The sequence below is a fragment of the Scyliorhinus canicula genome, chromosome 7 (assembly GCF_902713615.1).
Source record: "Scyliorhinus canicula chromosome 7, sScyCan1.1, whole genome shotgun sequence".
NCBI lineage: Eukaryota > Metazoa > Chordata > Chondrichthyes > Carcharhiniformes > Scyliorhinidae > Scyliorhinus > Scyliorhinus canicula.
This window is the reverse complement of record NC_052152.1, coordinates 93364556-93388022: the sequence shown is the minus strand read 5'-3', so window position 1 is coordinate 93388022 and position 23467 is coordinate 93364556. Positions and strand designations below refer to the sequence as shown.

At 45.8% G+C, this 23467-nt stretch overlaps 1 protein-coding gene across 5 annotated transcripts in view; it reads right to left on the bottom strand.

Annotated features, from left to right (window-relative positions):
- Window positions 1-23467, bottom strand: part of ofd1 (OFD1 centriole and centriolar satellite protein) — a 180605-nt gene that overhangs the window by 156998 nt on the left and 140 nt on the right. For 3 of the 5 annotated variants that reach the window (XM_038802471.1, XM_038802467.1, XM_038802470.1), the window contains exons 2-9: window positions 20680-20794; window positions 18975-19184; window positions 12710-12778; window positions 12569-12599; window positions 12349-12456; window positions 10754-10890; window positions 9032-9205; window positions 1406-1512 (exon numbers count right to left, since the gene is read on the bottom strand). In XM_038802471.1, coding sequence (XP_038658399.1) covers window positions 1406-1512; window positions 9032-9205; window positions 10754-10890; window positions 12349-12456; window positions 12569-12599; window positions 12710-12778; window positions 18975-19184; window positions 20680-20787 — 944 coding nt within the window. In that variant the 5' untranslated portion in view covers window positions 20788-20794. Of the gene's footprint in view, window positions 1-1405; window positions 1513-9031; window positions 9206-10753; window positions 10891-12348; window positions 12457-12568; window positions 12600-12709; window positions 12779-18974; window positions 19185-20679; window positions 20795-22618; window positions 22752-23032; window positions 23465-23467 lie in introns of those variants that run through there. The other 2 variants (XM_038802468.1, XM_038802469.1) reach the window with 2 other exon arrangements.

The following is a 23467-nucleotide window of genomic DNA, read 5'->3' as shown; positions in this document are numbered from 1 at the left end:
AGAATGGGGAATTACAGCTGTGCCACGACTATAACAGTTGCAATCTTGGAGCTCTCTTCAGAGAGGGTCCCATGGGAGGCAGGAGAGGGGGCCGCCCAGCTGCTGGCTGGAGGACTTGCGGGGGAATGGACATGTGGTCAGTGGGAGGGATGGGTCAGTCAGGAAGGCAATAACTCACATTTGACAGGTCCCTGAGTGGAGCCTGGTGGTTCCTCATCTCTGCGGCTTCTGCCAGCCTCTGCTTGGCTGACCGCCCTGTCCTCGACCACCCTGTCACATCCAGGGCAGAGGGAGCGGAGGAGGGTCCGGCTCCGGCATCCCTCCCCGGGTGTCTGATATCTACTCAGTCGTGCTGCCCCATGTAGGTCGTTCACCTTTTTTCGGCACTGGATGGCAGTTCTCCTGGTCACAGTAGCTGCCACCTCATCCCAGGCAGCACCGGGTGCCCTATGGCTCACCCTCCGGGACCCTTGGGGAACAGGACATCTCTCCTGGCCTCCAACCATCAAGGAGCCTCCCCAGGTCGCATCGCCAACTCTTAGGGCCGTTCTCCTGGGCGCCATTGTTGCGAGCTGGCTGGGTTGGCTGAGCAAGTGCAGCTTAAGTGCTGCTTGACCTTGTTAGAGGGGCTAGTGAGAGCGATCCCGGCGAATCAGTTGGTGAGCCTCCATTTGCGGCAAGAAGCCCCTGAGGCTCGTTAAGTGGACCAATTAACATTGAACTGCGTTGCCGGCCTCGCTGGACCGAGCACCGGGAAGCTCACAGCAATTCCCACTCGCTACCACATTTAGAAATTTTTCCAGAGGATCACGCCCAACATCTTTACTTGGGTGGGTTTCTAACTCAATAAAAACTAACTCCTTTTTTAATAAAGCTCAAAGAACTCATGTCTGATGGTAAAGTACAGCCATTGACTGAACATCTTCATCCTAAAAAATTAAGCAAAACCCTGTTATGATCAACCGAAGGGTGAAAAAAAAATGAGAAGTCCTGACAGGTGCCCTCTTTGCTTGCAACAATATTGATTAGTAGTGAATTGAAACAGATGAACAGTCAACTAGATTCAATGTTTCAATCAAAGAGTTCATCATTTTAAAATATTTGCACTGCAAGCATGAGAAACCACGAGTATACCCACATTTCTGTGAGAACTTATTGACATGTCAATCATAGACTTTGGGTGGGATTCTCCGGTTCCCCCAGCTGCGTGCATCTCGGTGGAGAGATGTTTGTTGGCAGCGGGATTCTATCCTCCCATTGCTTGTCATTGGGATTTCCCATTGAAACCACCCTAGGCTGTTGCAAAACCCACTGGCTGGTGTGTGCTGCCAGCGGGGAAAGTGAATACCGGCAACTGGAGAATTCCGGCCTTTATTTCTTTAGCTAATTTGTCATTTCTACTTACAGTTCAAAGGCTTCAATTCGTTGTCTAAGTTCGACCTCTCTATTTCGCACAGCTTCAATGTCTTTCAATAAACTTTGTCTCTGCATATATATTTCTTTTTCCTCAATCTAAGAAAATTGATATTATAAACATCATCTTAATTTCATTAAATGTTATAAGTGCTCAATTTTGTAACTAACCAAATAAATAAAGACAGAACTAGAAATAAATTCTTAATTTCATACTTGTGGATTACCCAATTTAAATAAAATTATTACTTTACCCGATGATTTGCTGTCAGTCCATTTAGAATATTTAACTATATAAACATGGAGATGTATTCAAAAAAAGTGAAAATTTTTGTCACAATTTAAAACTGAGAAACAATGGCAGAGGCCTTCCACGAATCAGCAATCATCACCGGATTGCTGCGCCACTTGTTCCCCACTCTTACGCTGTTCCACATTTTGTAGTGGATCTTCTAAGCTCAACTTTTCCAGAAATACAGAGCGCAGCATCTATCAGTAAACTCCGTCACAGCGCAGCAGCATCTTTATACAGCAGTAGCTGCCATAGGCGAAGTTTAAAAGTCCAATGTGAATAGGAGAAATGTAGGAGTGTTAATGAATGGGTGAGTGAGTGAATAGACAGAGTGGGTAATGTAAATGAATGAGTTGCTAGATGGGTCAGGTGGAGCATGTGGGTAGGTGGGTCGGAGGATAGTCGGGTCAGTTTGGGGATAATCGGGTAATCGATGGGAGGGGTAGTTATTCGGGTGGTCGAGAGGATAGATAGGTCAGTGAAAGTGACTGGGGACAGAGTTACCCAGGAGTTAGACTAGGTTTTAATTTGTCTAACATTTCCTGGATATCTATTCAGGTAAATACATCAGAGCTGTCTGAAATCTCTGACTCTAGCTCAGAGCTGGTCTTGCAGAGGGTCCCGGACAACAGAGGAATTGTTCATCAGAAAGTTGAAACTTCCTGGGCAATTCCCATGGGTCCAAAATGCGCAACTCTGCCCTGCCTCAAGCCTATCAAAAAATGACATCTCACCATCCAACTCCTCATTCTAATGATTGAATGGCATGAAATTTCTGTATCTTTGTGCATGAAGTCAAGATCTGTCCATTTCAGTTCAAATACCATTTCTAATGGCATGATAAGTCTTAATTACTGTCTACTAAACCCTCATGGCACTAAAAATGAAGTATGGTTTCTTATTATTTCAAGTTTCAATTGTTGGAGTTCTAAAAAAATAAATCTGGACCAATGCAGAAAGAGAGGCAATGACTGGATTGAGAGAGAGTAAAGAAAAGAAAACAAAGAAAATAATAAAAATAATAATACAATAATCTTTATTGTCACAAGTAGGCTTTCATTAACACTACAATGAAGTTACTGTGAAAAGCCCCGAGTCACAACATTTCCGGCGCCTGCAAGGGTACACAGAGGGAGAATTCAGAATGTCCAAATTACTTAACAGTACGTCTTTCGGGGCTTTTGGGAGGAAACCGGAGCACCCAGAGGAAACCCACGCAGACACGGGGAGAACGTACAGACTCCACACAGAAGTGACCCAAGTCAGGAATCGAACCTGGGACCCTGGAGCTGTGAAGCAACAGTGCTACCGTGCCATTCATTAGATCTCGGCATTTAAGACAAGTCCATTTTGTCAGCACCGACGATCATGTGCAGGGTTCTACAGCCTCCCAGCCATCTGTTTCTCAGCAGCGGGAGGTGGTGCACTGTTCACTGGTGGCGGGATTCTCTGATTCCGCCACTGTCAATGGGGATTCCCATTGAAGCCATCCCACGCCACCAGGAAACACGCATCAAGGATGTGCGACAGGCAGGATCAGAGAATCCTGCCAGCTGGAGAATTCCAAGCCATATTTAGGCCTATACTCAGCATATAAATTGACCTCCTTTTTCTGCTAAGAAATGCTATACTCGCATTAGGAGCTAGCCTCAACTTTTCACTTCAGCAAGTTTCACTCACCACGTAAGTCGGTGCATGGGATTGAAAGGGGCGAGGGAAATTATTATATATTAAGATTGATATTGAGATATGCATCAATAGCTTTAGAATAGATAAATGTCCGTTATGAGAGCTCAAGAAAGGAGGGATAGATCGCCAATACTATAAGCATGAAGGTACGATGGGTAGGTAAGATTACCTGTACTGTGGGAATCCAGCTAACAATCACAAGTCATAAAACTGAATGACCTTCACAGGATGGATAAACAAATGTTCTGACTGAAACAGAGCCCAACAAGTGGCAAGATGAGAAGACAAACTGCATACTTTTTTTGCCTCTGTAAGCTCCATTTTAAATGCAAACAAATTGTTTTAGATCTTTAGTATGTTCTTTGCATACAACACTTCATACATTGAAACAAAAGCATGGATCATGATACATGTCATAGAACATAGAACATACAGTGCAGAAGGAGGCCATTCGGTCCATCGACTCTGCACCGACCCACTTAAGCCCTCACTTCCACCCTATCCCCATAACCCAATAACCCCTCCTAACTTTTTTGGTCACTAAGGGCAATTTATCATGGCCAATCCACCTAGCCTGCACGTCTTTGGACTGTGGGAGGAAACCGAGCACCCGGAGGAAACCCACGCAGACACGGGGAGAACGTGCAGAGTCCGCACAGACAGTGACCCATCAGGGAATCGAACCTGGGACCCAGGCACTGTGAAGCCACAGTGCTATCCACTTGTGCTACCGTGCTGCCCTTCAAAGGTTTTACAGGGGAATAAATAACAAAATTATAAAACTGAAATGTTTGTGGAGAATGAAAGGAGGTTATGCATATGGGAACATTTTTCAGTACCATTAACAAATCAGAAGCAGTCTTCTGTTGGTGGCCATGGTGTGAGTGGTAGCACATTTGGCAGCTCCCGCTTGTGGCGGTGTTTTGGGGCCTTTTCCCCGATTAACGGGCAGATGTTTTAATGGAAAAAGGTGCAGGAATAGAGGAGGAAGAGTTCATTCCACCGATGGATGGATTTGTGGACCAGAAGTGGGTTTAGGCGAAAGGAGCAGTCGGAGTGAGAAACTTTGTCAGCAACACAGAAGATGTCGGAGGGTAAAGGATTGCCCCTACCATCTCAGTGGTCTATGGTGCAGCTGGTGGACTTCTTGAATGAGAAGTTTACCCAGCAGAGAAAGGAGACTTTGAAGGACCTGGCGAGGACGGTGGATCCGCTTAAGGCGGGGATCGACCATGTGGAGCTTAGATTGGAATCTCAAAGCCAGGCGATCCGGAAGGTGGGGGAAGACGGTGGGGGAGCAGGAGGAGCAGCTTACTTCGTTGATGGTCGAGATGGGGGTGATGCGGGATACCCAAAAGCAGCTTCAGGCGAAGGTAGAAGATCTGGAGAACCGCTCCCGGAGACAGAACCTGAGGATTGTGGGAGTGCACGCTGGCATGTATATAGCCAAGATGCTGAAGATGTTGCTGGGTGAGGGGGTCTTCAAACAGCCCCTGGAGGTGGATCGGGCACATAGGGCGCAGAGGAAGCCGCAGGGTAACCAGCCGCCAACGTCGATGGTGATGCAGTTGCATTAGTTTCTGTATAAGGAATGAACTCCAAGGTGGGCCAGACAGACAAGGTTCTGTAACTGGGAGGACAGCAAACTTGCAAGTATACCAGGACCTGGGTGCAAGCTAGCCAAGAGGAGAGGGGCTTTAACAAAGTGAAGGCCGCCCTCTTTAAGAAGGGGGTGAAGATTGGGATGCTGTACCCGGCCCGCCTTTGGGTGACCTACAATGGTCAGGAATTCTACTTTGGGATGTTGGAGGAAGCGGTGGAGTATGTGGGATCCAATTGACTGGCAGGAGAAGGAGGACTTTGGAGGTTTAGAACAGTACAGCACAGAACAGGCCCTTCGGCCCTCAATGTTGTGCCGAGCCATGATCACCCTACTCAAACCCACATATCCACCCTATACCCGTAACCCAACAACCCCCCCTTAACCTTACTTTTAGGACACTACGAGCAATTTAGCATGGCCAATCCACTTAACCCGCACATCTTTGGACTGTGGGAGGAAACCGGAGCACCCGGAGGAAACCCACGCACACAGGGGGAGGACGTGCAGACTCCACACAGACAGTGACCCAGCCGGGAATCGAACCTGGGACCCTGGAGCTGTGAAACATTGATGCTAACCACCATGCTACCCTGCTGCAAAGTGAGGTTTGGTGAGGTTGACTGTTGATGGGGGGTTGGGATTGTTGTTTTGTGGTGGGGGGGGGGGAGGAAATGACTGTCGATAGGGAAGGGGCTTTTGAAATACAGTATGAGGGGGGCTGATGGCTTGGAGGGCCGAAGGGCCTGTTCCTGTGCTGGACTTTTCGTTGTTCTTTGTTCAGGTCAGGGAGAGTGTGGCCGCGGCGAGGTTTATGGAGTGTATGGGGGGGGGGGGGGGGGAAAAGAGAGAAAAACCCATGGAGGTTTGGTAGACCAAGGGCGAAGGAATTTTTGTTTTTCTCCCATGTACATAGGATGTACTCCTGGATCAACTATTTTATGTTTGACATGACATTGTTGGCGGGGGTGGTCAGTTCGGAATACTTGTCAATTGTGGTTTCGGACCATGCGCCGCATTGGGTGGACTTGCAGGTGAATCGGGGGCGGGGGCAGCGCCCGCAGTGGAGGTTGGATGTGGGGCTGTTGGCAGATGTGGAGGTTTGTGAGCGGGTGAGGGCTGCTATTCGGGGATCTGTGGAGCTGAATGACATGGGTGAGGTTTCGGCTGTCGCACAGTGGGAGGCACTGAAGACAGTGGCGAGGGAGGAGTTTATTTCAATAAGGGCAACTAGAGACAAGACGGCACGGGCGGAGATGGCGAGGTTAGTGGATGAGATTCTGCAGGTGGATAGGAGGTTTTCTGAAGCCCCGGAGGCAGGGTTGTTGAGGGAGCAACAAAAACTTCAGATGGAGTTTGGACTGATACACATGGGTAAGGCGGTAGGGCAGTTGTGGAGGGCTAAGGGGGCGGTCAGGGAGATCGGAAAGGTGAAGGATAAGGGGGAGGGAAACACGGTCTAGAACCCAGTGGGGATGAATGGTGTGTTCGGGGACTTTTATAAGAGATTGTAGGAGTCGCAACCCACGGCCGAGGTGGAGGGAATGAGGCGCTTTTTGGATGGGGTGAAGTTCCCTAGGGTGGAGGAGGACCTGGTGGAGGGATTGGGAGCCGCCATTGGGCTGGTGGGAGTGTTGGAGGGTATGGGGGCGATGCAGGCGGGGCCAGTACTGGTTCCTGGTGGAGTTTTATAAAACGTTTTCAGGGGTCTTGGGGCCCCTGCTCGTATGTGGGGCTCAATGAGGCATAGGAAAAGGGGATGCTCCTTTCCTCCCTCCCCCCCCCCCACCACCACTACATTATCACAGGCCTCGATATCCTTAATTACAAAGAGGGATAAGGATCCGGAGCAGTTGGGTCCGACAGGCCGATTTCATTACTAAATCTGGACGCTAAGTTGTTGGCCAAGGTTTTGGCCTCAAGGATTGAGGACTGTGTGTCGGGGATGATAGGGGAGGACCAGATGGGGTTTTGTTAAGGGGAGGCATCAGTCGGCTAACATCGGGCAGTTGTTGAATGTTATAATGATGCCCCTCGAGGGACGAAGTGTGGAAATGGTGGTCACCATGGATGCGGAGAAGGCCTTCGACCAGGTGGAATGGGACTATTTGTGGGAGTTGCTGGGACGGTTTGGGTTTAGGCAGGGGTTTGTGGATTGGGTCCGCCTGTTGTACCGGGCGCCGACAGCGAGTGTGCGAACAAACCGAGTGAGTTTGGAATATTTCAGCTTGCACCGGTGGACAAGGCAGGGATGGCCACTCTCCCCATTGCTCTTTGCCTGGTCTACAGAGCCACTGGCGATGGCGCTTAGGTGACTTAAGGGGGGTTTAAGTGACTGGCAGGGGTTATAGTGTGTGGGGGGGGGGGAGCGGGGGGGCAGCTGGGGCATAGAGTCTCATTGTACACGGATGATCTATTGCTCGATATATGAAACCCTTTGGAAGCTATGGTGGATTATGGGCATATTAGAGGAATTTAGACGGTGCTCAGGGTATAAATTGAATATGGGAAGAGCAAGGTTTTTCCTATGCAAGTGAGAGTGCAGGAGAAGAGGTTGGGAGTTGCCATTTAGAGTAGTGGGGGAGATGTTTTGGTATTTGGGCATTCAGGTGGTGCTGGGGTGGGAGCAGCTGCACAAGCTGAATCTGGCTCAGTTGATGGAACAGATGAAGGGGGATTTTAGGAGGTGGGATGTGCTCCTGCTAATGCTGGCGGGAAGGGTGCAATCGTTGAAGATGACCGTTTTCCCAGGTTCTTGTTTATGTTCCAGAACCTCACGATCTTCATTCCAAGGCTTTTTTTTTTTAAAAGGAGGATTAATGCACTGATTTCAGGGTTTGTGTGGGCAGGTAAAGCCTCGCGAGAGAAGAAGGTACTGCTAGAGCGGTGTTGAGGGGGTTGGTGGGGGGTTAGCTCTTCAAAATTTGTGGAATTACTATTGGGTGGCGAACATAGCCATGGTTAGGAAGTGGGTAGTGGGGGAGGGGTCGGTATGGGAGCACCCGAGACTGGAGGGGCCTTGGTTTGGCACCGATTTGCAGGGGGGCTGGACGCGGCTTTCAGGAGTGACAATGGGCGGGGATTGAGCGGTTTGGGGAACTATTCGTTGGGGGCAGCTTCTGGAGCTTGGAGAGGCTGGTGGAGGAATTTGCAGTACCCGCCGGGAATAGGTTCCAATATTTACAGGTGAGGGATTTTATTAGGAAGCAGGTACCCTCCTTTCCCCACCTGCCGCCACAGGGGCTACAGGACAAGGTGGTCAAAAACAGGGTAGGTGAGGGTAAAGTGTTGGAAATTTATACGGGGTTGATGGATTGGGAGAGAGCCCCGATAAGAGGTAGTGAAGTGTAAGTGAGAGGAAGAGTTGGGAGGGGGATGGAAGCTTGGGTGTGGGAGGAGTTTTGAGGAGAGTACTCGCATCCTCTGTGTGCTAGGCTTAGCCTTATTCAGTTTAAAGTGGTTTACAGGGCACATATGACTTGTGGCCAGGATGAGTAGTTTCTTTGAATGGGTGGAGGGTAAGTGTGGGCGGTGGGCCCGCGAACCATGTCCACATGTTTTGGGCCTATCTGATGCTTAGGGGCTTCTGGCAGGGGTTCGCCAACGTTATGCCGGAGGTCTTGAAGGTGAAGGTAGTCCCGTGTCCAGAAGCGGTGATCTTGGAGTGTCAGAAGACCCAGGAGTCATGGGGGCGGGAGAGGCTGATGTCTTGGCCTTTGCCTCCTTGGTAGCCTGGAGACGGATCTTATTGGAATGGCGGGACCGGGGCCGCCGAAACTGGGGGTTTGGGTGAGTGACCTGGCAGAGTTCCTCAGGCTGGAGAAGATAAAGTTCACCTTGAGAGGGTCTGTGGAGGGGTTTGCCCGGAGATGGCAGCCGGCACTTTTGTCCAAAGGCACTTCCACAAGAGGAAATGTATGAATTATTTGCATTCAGGTTATTCTTTATACATACTGGCAGTTGTAGAAAATTGTGCCTCATTCACAGACTCATGTATTGTTGCCTGGTGAAAAATCTCTCGTTGCATCTAAACCTACCTCCTGTTGTTTCTGAAGTCTCTCAATAGCATTCTTCTCTCTTGTGATCAATGTTTCAGACTTCATCTGGTACATTTTATCGAGCTTTGATCTGTGCTCTTCTATATTCTTCTGTGAATGCTCTTTCTCCTGAATCCGAACCTTGGCCAATTCCAGATCCTTAAAATGCTGCAGCTACCATGATCAAAAGGACGGGTAAGTTTCTTACAAGATGATTTTTCAAGGGAAAGCACACATCTAATTAAAAAAACATACACTATAACTAACTGTATTATAATTCAGCAGGAAATGTGCAATTACAAATTACACCATCACCACAAGCTCTGGTGGATAGTTTTCCTGTAATAGAATATAGAGCATCAGAGCAAAGTGTGGAAGACAAAAGTGAAGAGAAATTGGCAGTAGCAGAAAATATTAAAGCAGGCCTACAAATGACATAATTCGTGGTTTGTGGGAGATTTTGAGAGAACAAATTATTATGCCAGGAACACTAACTTCATTAGCTCTGGGGCAGCCCGGAACCTGGGAAGGAGATCCAGGGGCAGGCAGTACTGGATGGAGCATCCAAGTCTGGCATTATTTTTAATAGGATCCATGGAACAATGAAGAGAGAAGTTCCAGGAAGACAGCAAAATGATCTGGGGTTCCCATGAGAAGGATCCTGGATGCATTAACCCAAATATCTGAGTCGGAAGCATGTGATAGTTTCAGGATTGGGGAACATTGTGAATGCAATCCTGGGGTCTGTCAACAATGTGAGTGAATCTGAGAGCGGTAGAGATGTTGGGATATGAGGAAGGTGTTTTGGATCATTGGGAAGCAAAGTCTGGCAGTAGATGTTTGTGGGGAGCACGGTAGCATGGTGGTTAGCATCAATGCTTCACAGCTCCAGGTTCCCAGGTTCGATTCCCGGCTGGGTCACTGTCTGTGCGGAGTCTGCACGTCCTCCCCGTGTGTGCGTGGGTTTCCTCCGGGTGCTCCGGTTTCCTCCCACAGTCCAAAGATGTGCGGGTTAGGTGGATTGGCCAGGCTAAATTGCCCTTAAGTGTCCTAAAAAAAATAATGTTAATGGGGGTTGTTGGGTTACTGGTATAGGGTGGATACGTGGGCTTGAGTAGGGTGATCATTGCTCGGCACAACGTTGAGGGCCGAAGGGCCTGTTCTGTGCTGTACTGTTCTAATTCTAATGTTTATTCCATTCAGTCTCTTCACCAATTTGCACACAGCCTCTTGCGCATCCTCAGATGTCACCTTCAAGTGGCACAGTAATGCATTAGTTCTATTTTTCAGCATGACAATACCCTGTTAATTCAAATGCATACAGGAGTGACATAGATTGTACCAGTACGAAAACAATTACATCCACTAGAATCATATCTGGCGTGCCAACAAGAGCAACACAGGCACAAGGTCACACACAATGCAAGAATACTATAATATTGTCCTAACGAGTTGTAACTCCAACATTACCTAGTTTTACAATGGATGTTGATGGTGTTAAAACTGTGCTACATTGGACAACATCAGTTAATTAGGGCACCTATTGCAAACTACTCCAGTTTTCAGTGTAGTACTTATATTTTGGTGTATTTTATTATATTCTTTTAATGGTTCAAAACCCAGGAAATTAAATATTTCAGCTAATTTAGAAAGTGTAATTAAATAACGCAGTATCCAGTAAAAACATTAGTGATAAAATGACTGAAGAATATAGTGTACTACCTCTTGCTGCATCTCTGCCTGAAGCTGTTCTTCTATTTGTTTGCGATATACAAGCAGCTTTGTTTCCCAAAAATCGTCTTGCAAATTTGTTGGATGAAATGCTGCATATTCTTCATCAACCATTTGAAGTTTATCAACTATAAAGAAGGAAAATGGGGAGTTAACTATTTATTACTGCAGTAAAAGAACAGATCAGAAGGAACAACGGAATTGCCTTCTGGTTCCATTCTTAGATGGTTTCCTGGAGGGAGTACTTTGGCTTCTCTTCTTCATTAAGTACATTCTGCACCTAGGTGACATTACATGGGGATGCATGGGATCAAATTCTAGATTCATTCAGAGATAAAACCAGCACAGCTTCACTACCATCTCCATTGACCTAAATATTGCTGACATACCTTCAAATTTCCTGCCTATTATCAAGACCAAGATGAGTAAAAACTTCCTCCTGCGAATATTAGCAAAGCTCAAGTCAGCCCCTTCAGCTACTGTCAGCATTTCTGGGATTCTGTCCTCAAGTCCATCAACCTCCAATTGTCAGCTTCAGCTGTGCCAGAAGTGCCAGATGTTGTTGTGCTGACAAATGAAAAATCATTTATGTGGAATTTTCAGTAATTGAATTTAGAAATGCTGATAGATTTTGATGACTGCCATCCATCTGGTTCATGACAAAAAAACTATCTATAACTGTTTGCATATAAGTACCAGCTGCACAATGACAGAGATTAGCACTGTTGCCTCACAGCGGCAGGGGCCTGGATTCAATTGCGGCCCTGGGCAACTGCCTGTGTGGAGTTTGCACTTTTGCCCTGTGTCTGCGTGGGTTTCTTCTGGGTACTTCCTCCTACAGTACAAATATGTGTAAATTAGGTGGATTATCCATGATAAAATTGCCCCTTAAAGCACAGGGATTAAGGGAGAGTGGGCCTTGGTAGGATGCTCTGAGGGTTGGTGCTGACTCAATGGGCCGAATGGCCTCCTTCTGCACTGTAGAGATTCTATGGAACAATGTCTCTATAGCCATTACACCGTAACCAATCAATATGAAAATGAAATGAAAATCACTTATTGTCACAAGTAGGCTTCAAATTAAGTTACTGTGAAAAGCCCCTAGTCGCCACATTCCGGCGCCTGTTCGGGGAGGCTGGTACGGGAATTGAATCGTGCTGCTGGCCTGCCTTGATCTGCTTTCAAAGCCAGCAATTTAGCCCTATGCTAAACCAGCCCCTTATTATTATTATATTTTGTTGGTTAAACAGACCTATTGAATGTCTTAACCAGAGGTAAAATTGCAGCAATAAATTTTTGAACTAAAAATACTTTCTTGTTTCAGTATAATTGTATTTTCCATGACATTCTTTAGAATTAGTAATCCATGGCCAGAACTGTAAGCTTCATAATTAAGAAATATAGGCCTAGCCCACCATTCATTCAATGGAAGCTGACTAATTATAGAACCGCCTCTAGGTCCAACACTGTACAATGAAATTGCATATATTGCTGGAAGACTTGTTCAATTTAGAGACATACTCTAAAAAAAAAACCCTGCAAGGATAATTATTTATTGAAATAGAATCCCCATCTCTGCACCTTACCAATTGATTCATTGTACTCTGTCACGCAACTGGTCTGAATTTGTGCATCTCGATAATCCCGAGTTAAATGATAGTCAGTCAGTTCCATCAGAAACTGAATAAGAAACCCTATTGGAAACAAAAATGTAATTTTGTTACAAGTACAATCTTCAGGCATTTTGGAAGAATTGAAATGTCTTTATACATGCAATATTACAGTATTTTAAACTACATTTTTTACCTTTTTGATGATCCTTTTGCAGATTTGAAATCTACAGTAGGGAAAGTAAGACAAAATAAAAACATGAATGTTACCCAATATGTGAAGGAGAAAATGCTGAAATGGGCAAACTCGTTTATATATAATCAAACTCAAACTTACAATAGATTTGTAAAGGTCTGATCTGGGATTGATTTTCATGATCTGTAGGAGATCTCTTGCTGTAAATACCTATGAAAAATATTTTTAAAGTGAAATTCAGTTCAAAACTGCTGTTTTATAGTATGTAATTATGAGATCCATCTCTGAATACATGAACAAAATCTTACTCTATCCAAACCCATATGATTAGTTTGCCACCTATTACCATGCACAAATTATTTGATTTCATCTAGCTATTTGCCAAAATTAAAAAAATCTAATCACAAATACAAGTATACATCAACTGCCTCAAGCACAGTATTTGTAACTGATCAACACTTCCCTATGAATCCCAGTGCTACACAACACTGTTAATGAGGAATTAATGCATAACATGAAAAATAATTAGTATTTCCTTGGTTGCATTCAGGAAAGAATTTCAGCATTTGGTAAAGAAAAATATTATTTATAAAATTAACACGATCCTCTTCCTGAAAAGAGAAATATGATAAAAGATCCTTTATTGTTGTATTTTAATCAGCATGAATGCCTTTAGTTACTGAATAAAAATGACTGAAAAATAGCTACATAATTAGTCTGGCTAATATTAGGGGGAAAGAGTGATTTGATTGTTAGCAGAATCATGGATAAATTCAAATCTACTTCAGTAAAGCCTGGAGCAATCAGAAAAGAGAAAAACGTTTTTTTTATTTTACCAGAAGCATTTGAAACGTTAATATGATGCAATTAGACTTGAAGAATCATCAGAATTTTTTTAAAATATTTTAATTCTCCTTTTTCACATTTTCTCCCAAATTTACACCCACCAACAATAAACAATAACGAATATAATGTCAATTCCCATATCAACAACGATCCCATCCTCCCACCAACCCCCAAACAACTGCCCGCATGTTAACAGAAACAAGCAGAAAAGAAATCAGGAATCACCCATAGTCACCATTAACACATAGTCCCCCTCCCCACCCCACTAATGTTCGATGTTATCCAATTCTTGAAAGTGCACAATGAATTTGTCTATGAATTGTAGACCCCTCCATCTTTTCCCTCAGTTCAAACTTAACCTTCTCAAGAGTCAAGAATTCCAACGGTCCCCCCGCCACGCCAGGGCACAGCGTGGAGAGGTGGATCTCTATCCCAACAGGATCCGCCTTCGGGTGATCCATGAAGCAAAGGCGACAACATCTGCCTCCGCACCCGTTTCCAACCCAGGCTGGTCCGACACCCCGAATATGGCCTCCCGAAGGCCTGGGTCCAGTTTCACGTGCACCACTTCAGAGATTACCCTAAACACCTCCTTCCAGTAATCCTCCAGCTTTGGACAGGACCAAAACATATGAACATGGTTCGCACCCCCCCACCCCACCCGCCAGCTACGTTCACACACATCTTTTACCCCCTTAAAGAGCCTGCTCATCCTCGCCCTTGTAAAGTGTGCTCTATACACCACCTTCAACTGTATCAGCCCCAGCCTCGGCACGAGGTGGAGGCGTTCACTCTCCGGAGCACCTCACACATTGCATGGTATTTACAATAAAGAGGGTTGGTTAGGTCAATTGGTTGGTCGACTGGTTCGTAATGCGGAGCGACACCATGAGCATGGGTTCAATTTTCACACTGGCTGAGGTTATTCATGACGGTCCTGTCTTCTCAACTTGCTCCTCACCTGAGGTGTGGTGGCCCACAGGTTAAACCACCACCAGTCAGCTCTCTCTCAAAAGGTGAGTATCCTCTGGGACTATGGTGACATTTACATTCACAACAGGTTATTATTCTATGGTTAATGAATAACTTGCTGACTGGTCACAGTATTCAAATAATAAATCATTGAGGTATTTCACCAAATGATCTTGTCATCTGTTTTAGTCTGGCATCCAGGCAATTTAGAATTTCACACAGTCCTTAAACATACTTCTTTTCTGCAAAAGTTATTTGGCCATCATCTTCAAAATATTGTTAGTGGAGATAAATTAACTTGGGTACAGTCACAAATCACAGAACGTACAGCTTGCTGCAAAAAATCCATAAATTGAATTAAATCGTTGTCATTTCCTCCGTAGCCCAACAGTTAAATTCACAGGAAATAGTGTGGTGTTGTGCAGAATGCCATAAATTGGCATATCAATAAGTTAGGGATTCCCCATTCCAAAGTCTAGATGCACTTGCCAGCAGAGAATCAGGACTGGTCTCTGCTGGTGCTAGGAGTGCCCCTGACGTGCCATTCTATGACACTTGGGATTTTTGTTTCCAAATTTGCATTTTCGGTGCCATTCCATAGCATGCTGGGATTCGCGCCGCAACAAAGAGGGGCCAGACCTAATCTCTCAGACAAATCCCACATCTCTGAGATCGGAGCGCCGCTTTTAAAAGGGCCTTCTGAACTCAATCACCTGCTGTGCCCCCCACCCAGGATCACAGGCAGAGCACCAGCCCACTCTAATCGCTGACAAAGGTTTCCCCTCAGCCCCCCCTCTGTTCTCGAGTGCTTCATAGAAGTGAAGGGACAGCCCCCACATCTGTTCTTCCCTCGTGAACGGAGGCAGACTCATAACAAATATGTGGTTAAAGAAACAGCTCCCTGCAGAGCTATTAAAATATCAATTCATCACTTTGAAGTTTCTGCGAGCTGTCAATCATGATGCTTTTAGCAGACAATGGGATGTTGAAAATTTCAATATCAACAATCCAGTTCAAAGCATTCAGCCTCCCAGCCATACATAAAAGGCAATTAAATTGACTCGTGTGAAAACAAAGGTTTCCACCACTTTAAAAGCATAACTTTCACCTACATCTCACAGACCTCTAAACTTGACATACTGACAGTTTTTTATTAAAGCGTTTATGGGTGCAGATTCCAAAAACCCAATAAAAAACACTTATAAAAAAAAGAGTGCAGATTAGAACATTAGCACTTTATTATTCAGGATATGTAATTGTGAGATAATGAGTAACTGTCTAAATAGTATAATCAACTAGCCCTGAAAATGGATGGCGCTGGAGCGTCGGGCCCATACCCGGCCGTCGCTGGCAATGGAGAGCCCATGGGGGCTACGCCGCGATGAGTAGGAGGGCCGCTGCGGTGAGCACGGAAGCCCAGGGCGTGGGCCCAGGTGGAGCCGCCGCAGGTGCAGATCTTGGTGGTTGTAGCAAATATTCAAACGAGAACTTTGAAGGCCGAAGGCCACTTTTGGTAAGCAGAACTGGTGCTGCGGGATGAACCGAACGGTGGGTTAAGGCCCCCGATGCCGACGCTCATCAGACCCCACAAAAGGTGTTGGTTGATATAGACAGCAGGACGGTGGCCATGGAAGTCGGAATCCGCTATGGAGTGTGTAACAACTCACCTGCCGAATCAACTAGCCCTGAAAATGGATGCCGCTGGAGCGTCGGGCCCATACCCGGCCGTCGCTGGCAATGGAGAGCCCGTGGGGGCTATGCCGCGATGAGTAGGAGGGCCGCTGCGATGAGCACGGAAGCCCGGGGCGTGGGCCCGGGTGGAGCCGCCGCAGGTGCAGATCTTGGCGGTAGTAGCAAATAAATAGTATAATGCAGTGTTCTTCAAAGTCGGGGGCGCGACCCGCGGGTGGGTCGCGGGCAGGTGTCGGGAGGGTCACGGAGCCGTCCTTCGCCGGCTGCAAGCGGCCTTTAAAATGGTCGCGAACATGTAAAGAAAATACGGCCGCAGCGCGCGATCATTGGCACGCATGCGCATAGTTTTGCACATGCGCTCCGATGATCGGGCGCACATGCGCACGGCCACTATTTTTTTTTTTTAAACGGTCACAGCTTTTTGTTTTACAAGTTCGTGGTTTTTTATTCATTTTACTCATTTATTTTATTCATTTAATTTTTATTTTTTTCATTTATTTTATTCATTTTTTTTTTTACAAGTTCGTGGGGGGGTTTTATTTAATAAAATTTTACGGACGAAATGCAGAATTTTGGACAGATGGAGACTCCATACTTTCAGACACCGAAAGGCTTCACCTTCATCCAACAGGTTCCATTGGAGGAGCGTGTATGAGGGCCAAAGGTACCCAAAACCATTTCCTCCATTTTTATCAGCAGCAAACAAGGCAAGAGAAAATGGTGGGTCGCTCAGGTCGACCGGCCTGGGTCGCGCAGGTCAGCTGGCGTGGGTTGCGAAGGTCGGCCAGGTTGGGTCCCGAAGGTTGGCTGGTTGGTAAAAAATGGGTCCCCGGAAAAATAGTTTGAAGAACACTGGTATAGGGGCACAGATTAGCACATTTTCAATTTATTATGGGGAGCAGCCAAAGGAGCCCCATCACAGGGAAGACCCCCCGATCAGAGCCCCTCTAACACTGATCCCCACATCCCCACCTCCCATGAAGGACCCACTGTGGCACCCTGGTGGCAATTGTTTGGGGGTGGGGGGTGGGGGGGTATACTTACCACCTTGCTACCCCTCAAAACTGCAAGCAGCCAGATCCACGCTCCTCAGGACTTGCACCAGTTCATGCCAGCGGAGCTCTCGTTGAGGACACCAGAGCAACCCAACTGACTAGCAAATTGTGCTTTCTACCTGCCAATGACATGCAAAATAGCTCTAATGAACTATCCACATAGTCCTGCCGGGTCAGGGCAGGAAGCCCAACTGGGCCATCAGGAAACCCATTATGGCTGGCAGGCAGGCATGGAGACTCACAACTGCTTTGTCACCCAGTGCAAATCCAGATTTTGCTCCGCTGCTGGATTCTCCGCCGATCTGTATTCCCAGGATAAGGGAGAGGGAAAATTAAATCAGTTAGGATTCCTACATGATTGCCATCAGCAGTAACTGCTGAAAACAGGTATGATGCCCCATGTGGTCAAATAGCCTATCCCCACTACCACCTGGAGAAGTTACTGAGTACACTTAGGGCGAGATTCTCCGCACTCCCGACGGTGCGGAGAATAGCGTGGCTCGTAAAATTTTACGGCCACGCTGTTCCGACGCCCTCCCCCCTATTCTCCCCCCCCCCCCCCCCCACGCCCGACTCCCGATACGAATCGCTGCCGCCGTTTTTTTACGGCCGGCAGCGATTCTCAGCTGATCGATGGGCCGAGTTCCCAGCCCTTTACGGCTGTTTTTACGAACGGCAAACACACCTGGTCTGGCCGTTCGTAAAAACGGCTGTAAACTCTCGATTTTTAAAACCATGGCACCAATTGGCACGGCAGTACCATGGCCGTGCCAAGGGTGCCATGGGCCCGCGATCGGTGGGCACCGATCGCGGGCAGCGGGCCCGATGCCCGCGCACTCTTTGTCCTTGCGCCGCCCCGCAGTATCCATTCGCGGTGCGGCTGAGGGGCATCACGGCCCGCACATGCGCGGGTTTCGCGCAAATGCGCGATGACGTCATCCGCGTATGCGCGGGTTGGAGTCTTCCAATCCGCGCATGCGCGGCTGACATCATATGACGCGTCAGCCGGCTCTAACTCTGGCAAGCGGGCTTAACGAAATTTGTTAAGCCCGCGATGCCGGAGTTTACGGCGTCGGGATGCTAGCCGCGACCGGGGACCAGAATCGGTTCCCGGTCGGGAAGGGGGGGGGCTGGCGTCAAACCCGTCCGGATTTGACGCCAGCCTTACGATTTCTCCCCATATGGGAGAATCTCGCCCCCTGTGTCTGAAGGCTGCTGGGGTTGTACCCTAGAATGAGTCCAAAAAGAAAATGCTGGAAAATCTCAATAGGTCTGGCAGCATCTGTAGGGAGAGAAGAGCTAACGTTTCGAGTCCAGATGACCCTTTGTCAAATCCTCGCTCATCTGGACTCGAAACCGGGAACCGATTTTTTCTGCCTACAGATGCTGCCAGACCTGCTGAGATTTTCCAGCATTTTCTTTTTGGTTTCAGATGCCAGCATCCGCAATAATTTGCTTTTATCCCTGGAATGAGTCAGTGGCTTCACCAGTCAAAAGAAGGAAAGGTTTTCTTTGTTTACTTAATAACAGACAAATTTGTTATTGGATTTCTATTTAATTAATGGATATCATTAGAAATTAAGACTCCTCATTGTATTGAATATTTGGAGTAATTCAACCATGCTTGTCGGTTGTCCAAAATCAAATTTAAACTCTTAAGAAAAAACATTTACAAAATATGATTAATCATTTCAGAAAAACATTGACAGGTTTCATTGGTTTAGCTCAGTCTTCAGTCTATTCTATAATCTGTGTTCTGATTCGCTCTTTCAACTCCAGGTTTGTTTCCCACTGCAGTCGTTATATTTTTTTTTAAAAAGACAAAATTAGTTTTACTTTACCTTTCCCTTTTCTAAGCCACATTCTGGATAAAAGACAGACAGCGAGTATTCGTATCCAATCCTATGCAAGTGGTCCACCACAATGCTATTTGCAGCCATAACCAATAGAGAATCCTCATCTGTGGAAGGACTTGGATGACGATGACCAAATGTAGGTCCATTTATGCCAGGGTGTGTTAATTCATGAACAAGTTGATTTCGAAGCTGAGACTGCCCAACAGAAAATTTGTAAGTGAAGCAAGTGAGTACTACACAAACTTTTGCAGAAACTTGTTAATCTATTAAGATGCCTAAAATGTTCACTTATTTAATCTGATATTTTTATTTGACACTGGATGATGTGCAAATTAGCATTAATGGGAACTTGTCAAATATGTATTATGTAAAGTATGTTTCATAACCAATGTACTAATTGGCTTGGCTATTCAAAAACCGTCAGAATAAATGTGGGTTTCATCTGAAACCTTCCAGAAGTCAAATATCAGAATCTTTAAAACTTATTCAAAGATTAATTTAATGGAATAGGTACGCAAAGTTGAAGAATTAGTTATTGAACAACCAATTACTGTCAACCCGATGCAGCAGCTCAATGGACTTGATATTTGCTAACTAACCGATATAGGGTCACAAAATTATAGAAATATGGACGTAATTCAGCTACCGTATTGCATCCGGTGCACAGCCTGGCGCAACAGGTGAATCCTGGGAGAGCCCCAAATCAGGTTTCGCGATGAGCCAATTACAAGTCAAGTGACCCCTACATCCGGCGTAATCTGGATCACGCCCTCACTGGGCGTGATCCAGATCATGATATTTAAATGAGTTATTAGCCGCATTTAAATAATCAGACGCCGTATGCACCAAGCGCACGGGAGTCAACGGCTGCTCCAGTGAGGTCTCAACCGGATCCATTTAGCACTGGCTTCCACAAGCGTGGAACAGACATGATGACACCTCTGGGGATCTCGCAGGCTATTAAAGCACCCTGGGGATCTCGCAGGCTATTAAAGCACCCTGGGGATCTCGCAGGCTATTAAAGCACCCAGGAGTTTGGGGACAGGGCAGGGTAGTACCTCGGCACTCCCCCTGGCACTCGGGCACCTAGGCACCGCCAGTTTGGCACTGCTGGGGTCAGGGCCTGGGGGACCATGCACATGAAAAGGGGATTTGAGGGGGTAAAAAAAGGGTGGGGGGGGTGAAGGGAAGATCCTGAAGGGAGGGGGGATGGGAAGATTCCTGAACGGGGGAGTGATCTGAAAGAGATCGAGGCAACTGTTCAAAATGACTCTACGATCTATGATGAGCCAGTCCCACTGTCGAGTTCACCTCCCCAGTGCAGGAAATCTGCCTAAGTATGGCCTTGACAGGGAGAAACTCTGAGGCCCAAAAAAACAGCTAAGCGGCGTTAATCTCATTACTGCAGGCGCCAAGAAACACCCCGCCAACCATGCCAAAACCATACTTAGAAATTTTTCCGTTGAATCGTACCCACGGTAAACTTTTTTTGTTTCATTTGTGGGTACTGCATTTCTTACTTTATACTGAATACCTAAATATTGAAATATGAATACATTATAGCGTATCAGCTAGAAATATAAAAAATTGCCTCGCCACAGATTTTTAAAGATTTAGTTAAGTTGTAAGGACACACTGTTACAGAAATATGCTGAAATTTATTTTCCTTTTGTTCAAGATAAATAAATACCTTTAAGGAATCTAAGACACCACGATTTTTGAATGTTTGATAAAGTCGCCTCCGAAGTTCTTCTGAAGAAATAGCTTCACAAGTACCAGAAGTCATTTTAGATTCCATTTATGCACTGCAGGAAATTAAAACAAAAAGTTCCTTATTGTATGGCCTCCGAATGGCCTCCTTCTACACTGTATGTATGTTCTATGTAAGAATAGTATAAAATGTAAGCATCAAAAATTATAAGAAAATCCACAATATTTTCTTAAGTTACAAATAAACTTTTTGTTTAATTACAAATAATCCTACGACATTAGCAAATAAACAATGTTGAAAATATATTTTAGTAATTAAATGAGACTTATGGTTTGACATTTTCTCTTTGAAATGATTAAAATCCTGTCCAAAACTTCTATTTCATGACTATCGGGATTGTCTGTTCAATATCAAACGATGGGCGAGTCAAAAGCTTAATTTTATTAAGAATGAAGGCAGAGAGTTCTATGGGGCTCAAAGAATGACGTGGGAAAAAAAATGGATTTCACTTTACAGGCACTGACATCAGTACTCAGGGAAAAAGGGAAGTTACCATTGGCACTTCCTTCACCTGATTCACGATGGGACCAATGTGCAGGTGAATATGTTGTAGAGGAGGCTTTAAACTAACTGGGGGGAGCTGGGGTGGGTGGGGGGAGCCCTGAGGGAGATTTGGAAAGTGCAAGAGGAAGGACAAGGTAATGTGAAGGTTAGCAGTAAATGTCATGGTAATCAGAGCATGAAAGGAAGCGATAGAACATACAACATAAGACTGCACCAGAAAATAAGGTACCCAAGAGTAGGGGAAAATCATAAAAAGATAAATTAAAGACTCTTTATCTGAATGCATGCAGCATTCGTAACAAGGTGGATGAATTGATAGCACAGGTAAAAACAAATGAGTATGTTATTCTGAAATCACAGAGATACAAGTACAAAATGATCACAACTAGGACCAGAAATGTTTGACATTTCAGACAGACAGAAAGAAAGGAAACAGGTGGGTTAGCTTTGGTAATAATGATCTTGGTTCAGAGGATCAAGATGCAGAATCACTTTGCGGGAGGACACAAAATAGCAAATGGAAGAAGTGACTGATTGGAGTACTTTAGAGACCCCTTGACATACCAATAATAATCTTTATTATTGTCACAAGTAGGCTTACATTAACACTGCAATGAAGTTACTGTGAAAATACCCCAGTCGCCGCACTCTGGCGCCTGTTCTGGTACACCGAGGGAGAATTCAGAATGTCCAATTCACCTAACAAGTACATCTATCAGGACTTGTGGGAGGAAACCAGAGCACCCAAAGGAAACCCACACCGACCCAGGGAAAATGTGCAGACTCAGCACAGAAACTGACCCAAGCTGGGAATTGAATCTGGGACCCTGGCACTGTGATGCTCCAGTGCTAACCTTCGGGTGGTAAAAGACCAAAAAAATACCGTCTTGAGCAGGAGCCACCAAATGTGCGACCGCTGACTCCATGGCCACCACCGGAGGTCTCACTGAATAAGCAATTCAAGGATAGTATTAAATTGAAGGAAAAGAAGTACAGTGCTATCAAGATTAGTGGTAGACCAGAATATTGGGAAAATAGTATATTCCTCATTGGCTACCACACATTCTATGTGATGGCTCCTGGTTCCTCACCCCTCAGGTTCTGCTCAAGTTGAACCCAAAAATGTGCAACCCATATAAGCTACTCAATTCTGAACCAAACTTTAAACCTCACATTCTGTTCACTGCCAAAGTTGCCTACTTCAACTTCCGAAATATTTTCACAGCTCCTCCTTCTCCACAGCTCCCAATGAAACCCTCAAGAAAACACTGAACATGTTCAAAAACCCTGGCCTCTCAACCTCCACTTTCCACATAAACTTTGAATCAGAGTATAGCCACACACACCAACCCACATCCAATGTTTGCCGATCTCCATTTGTTCCAATCCGTCCACATTTCAATTTCAAAACATCTGTCCTGCCTTCAAGAACTTGATCTTCACTTTTCTTATTTTTACAGCCAGCACTACACACCACCAGCACCCTCTGCTCTTCCAACTTTGCTGTTGTGTACCCTTTATCCCTCTTCAGTGACAGTCTACTGTATTATAGCGAGATTTGCCATCATATGTCTCACTAAACAATAGATCTTCAATGAATCCATGCGAGGTTCTTTACTGTTAAGCCATTGTACACTATACTGATCCATCGTTTGGATCCAGGTTCACTCAATTTGTTTAAAAATATGCCCCTTTTTATACATCTCATTCAATTTGCTCCTTCTAAGAGGGCAACAGCGGATCACCCAACCAACATTTACGTCCTCACCGTTCACAACTTGTAAACTACAGAATGTCTGCAATTCCTACAAGGATGCAGCGTGGCGGGCCATTCTGCCCATCATCCCCGTGCTGTCCCTGCAAATGTGTCCCTTTCAAGAACAGTTCCACAGTGGAACAAGTTGCCTAAGGAAACAGTCACAGCACAATAATCAAGGCCCATCTTCAGATCATCTTCATTTAGAGCTTGTGTCACTATCATGACCGGTATGACAGCGGGACATGGGTTTTGCTGGTGCAGCTGGCGCTAATCGCATTTAAAAACGTTGGCAGGATCCGGATGTTAGTCGTGGTCGCAGACACAGCATAAGCCTCCCCGAAGATGTGGGGTAACATCGACAAGTTTAAAGGCCTCTCTGCAGGAGTTTCTTCAAAGGGGCCGCGCATTTCAACAACGGTTCTGCCCTTTGCTGGGGCGGGTAGC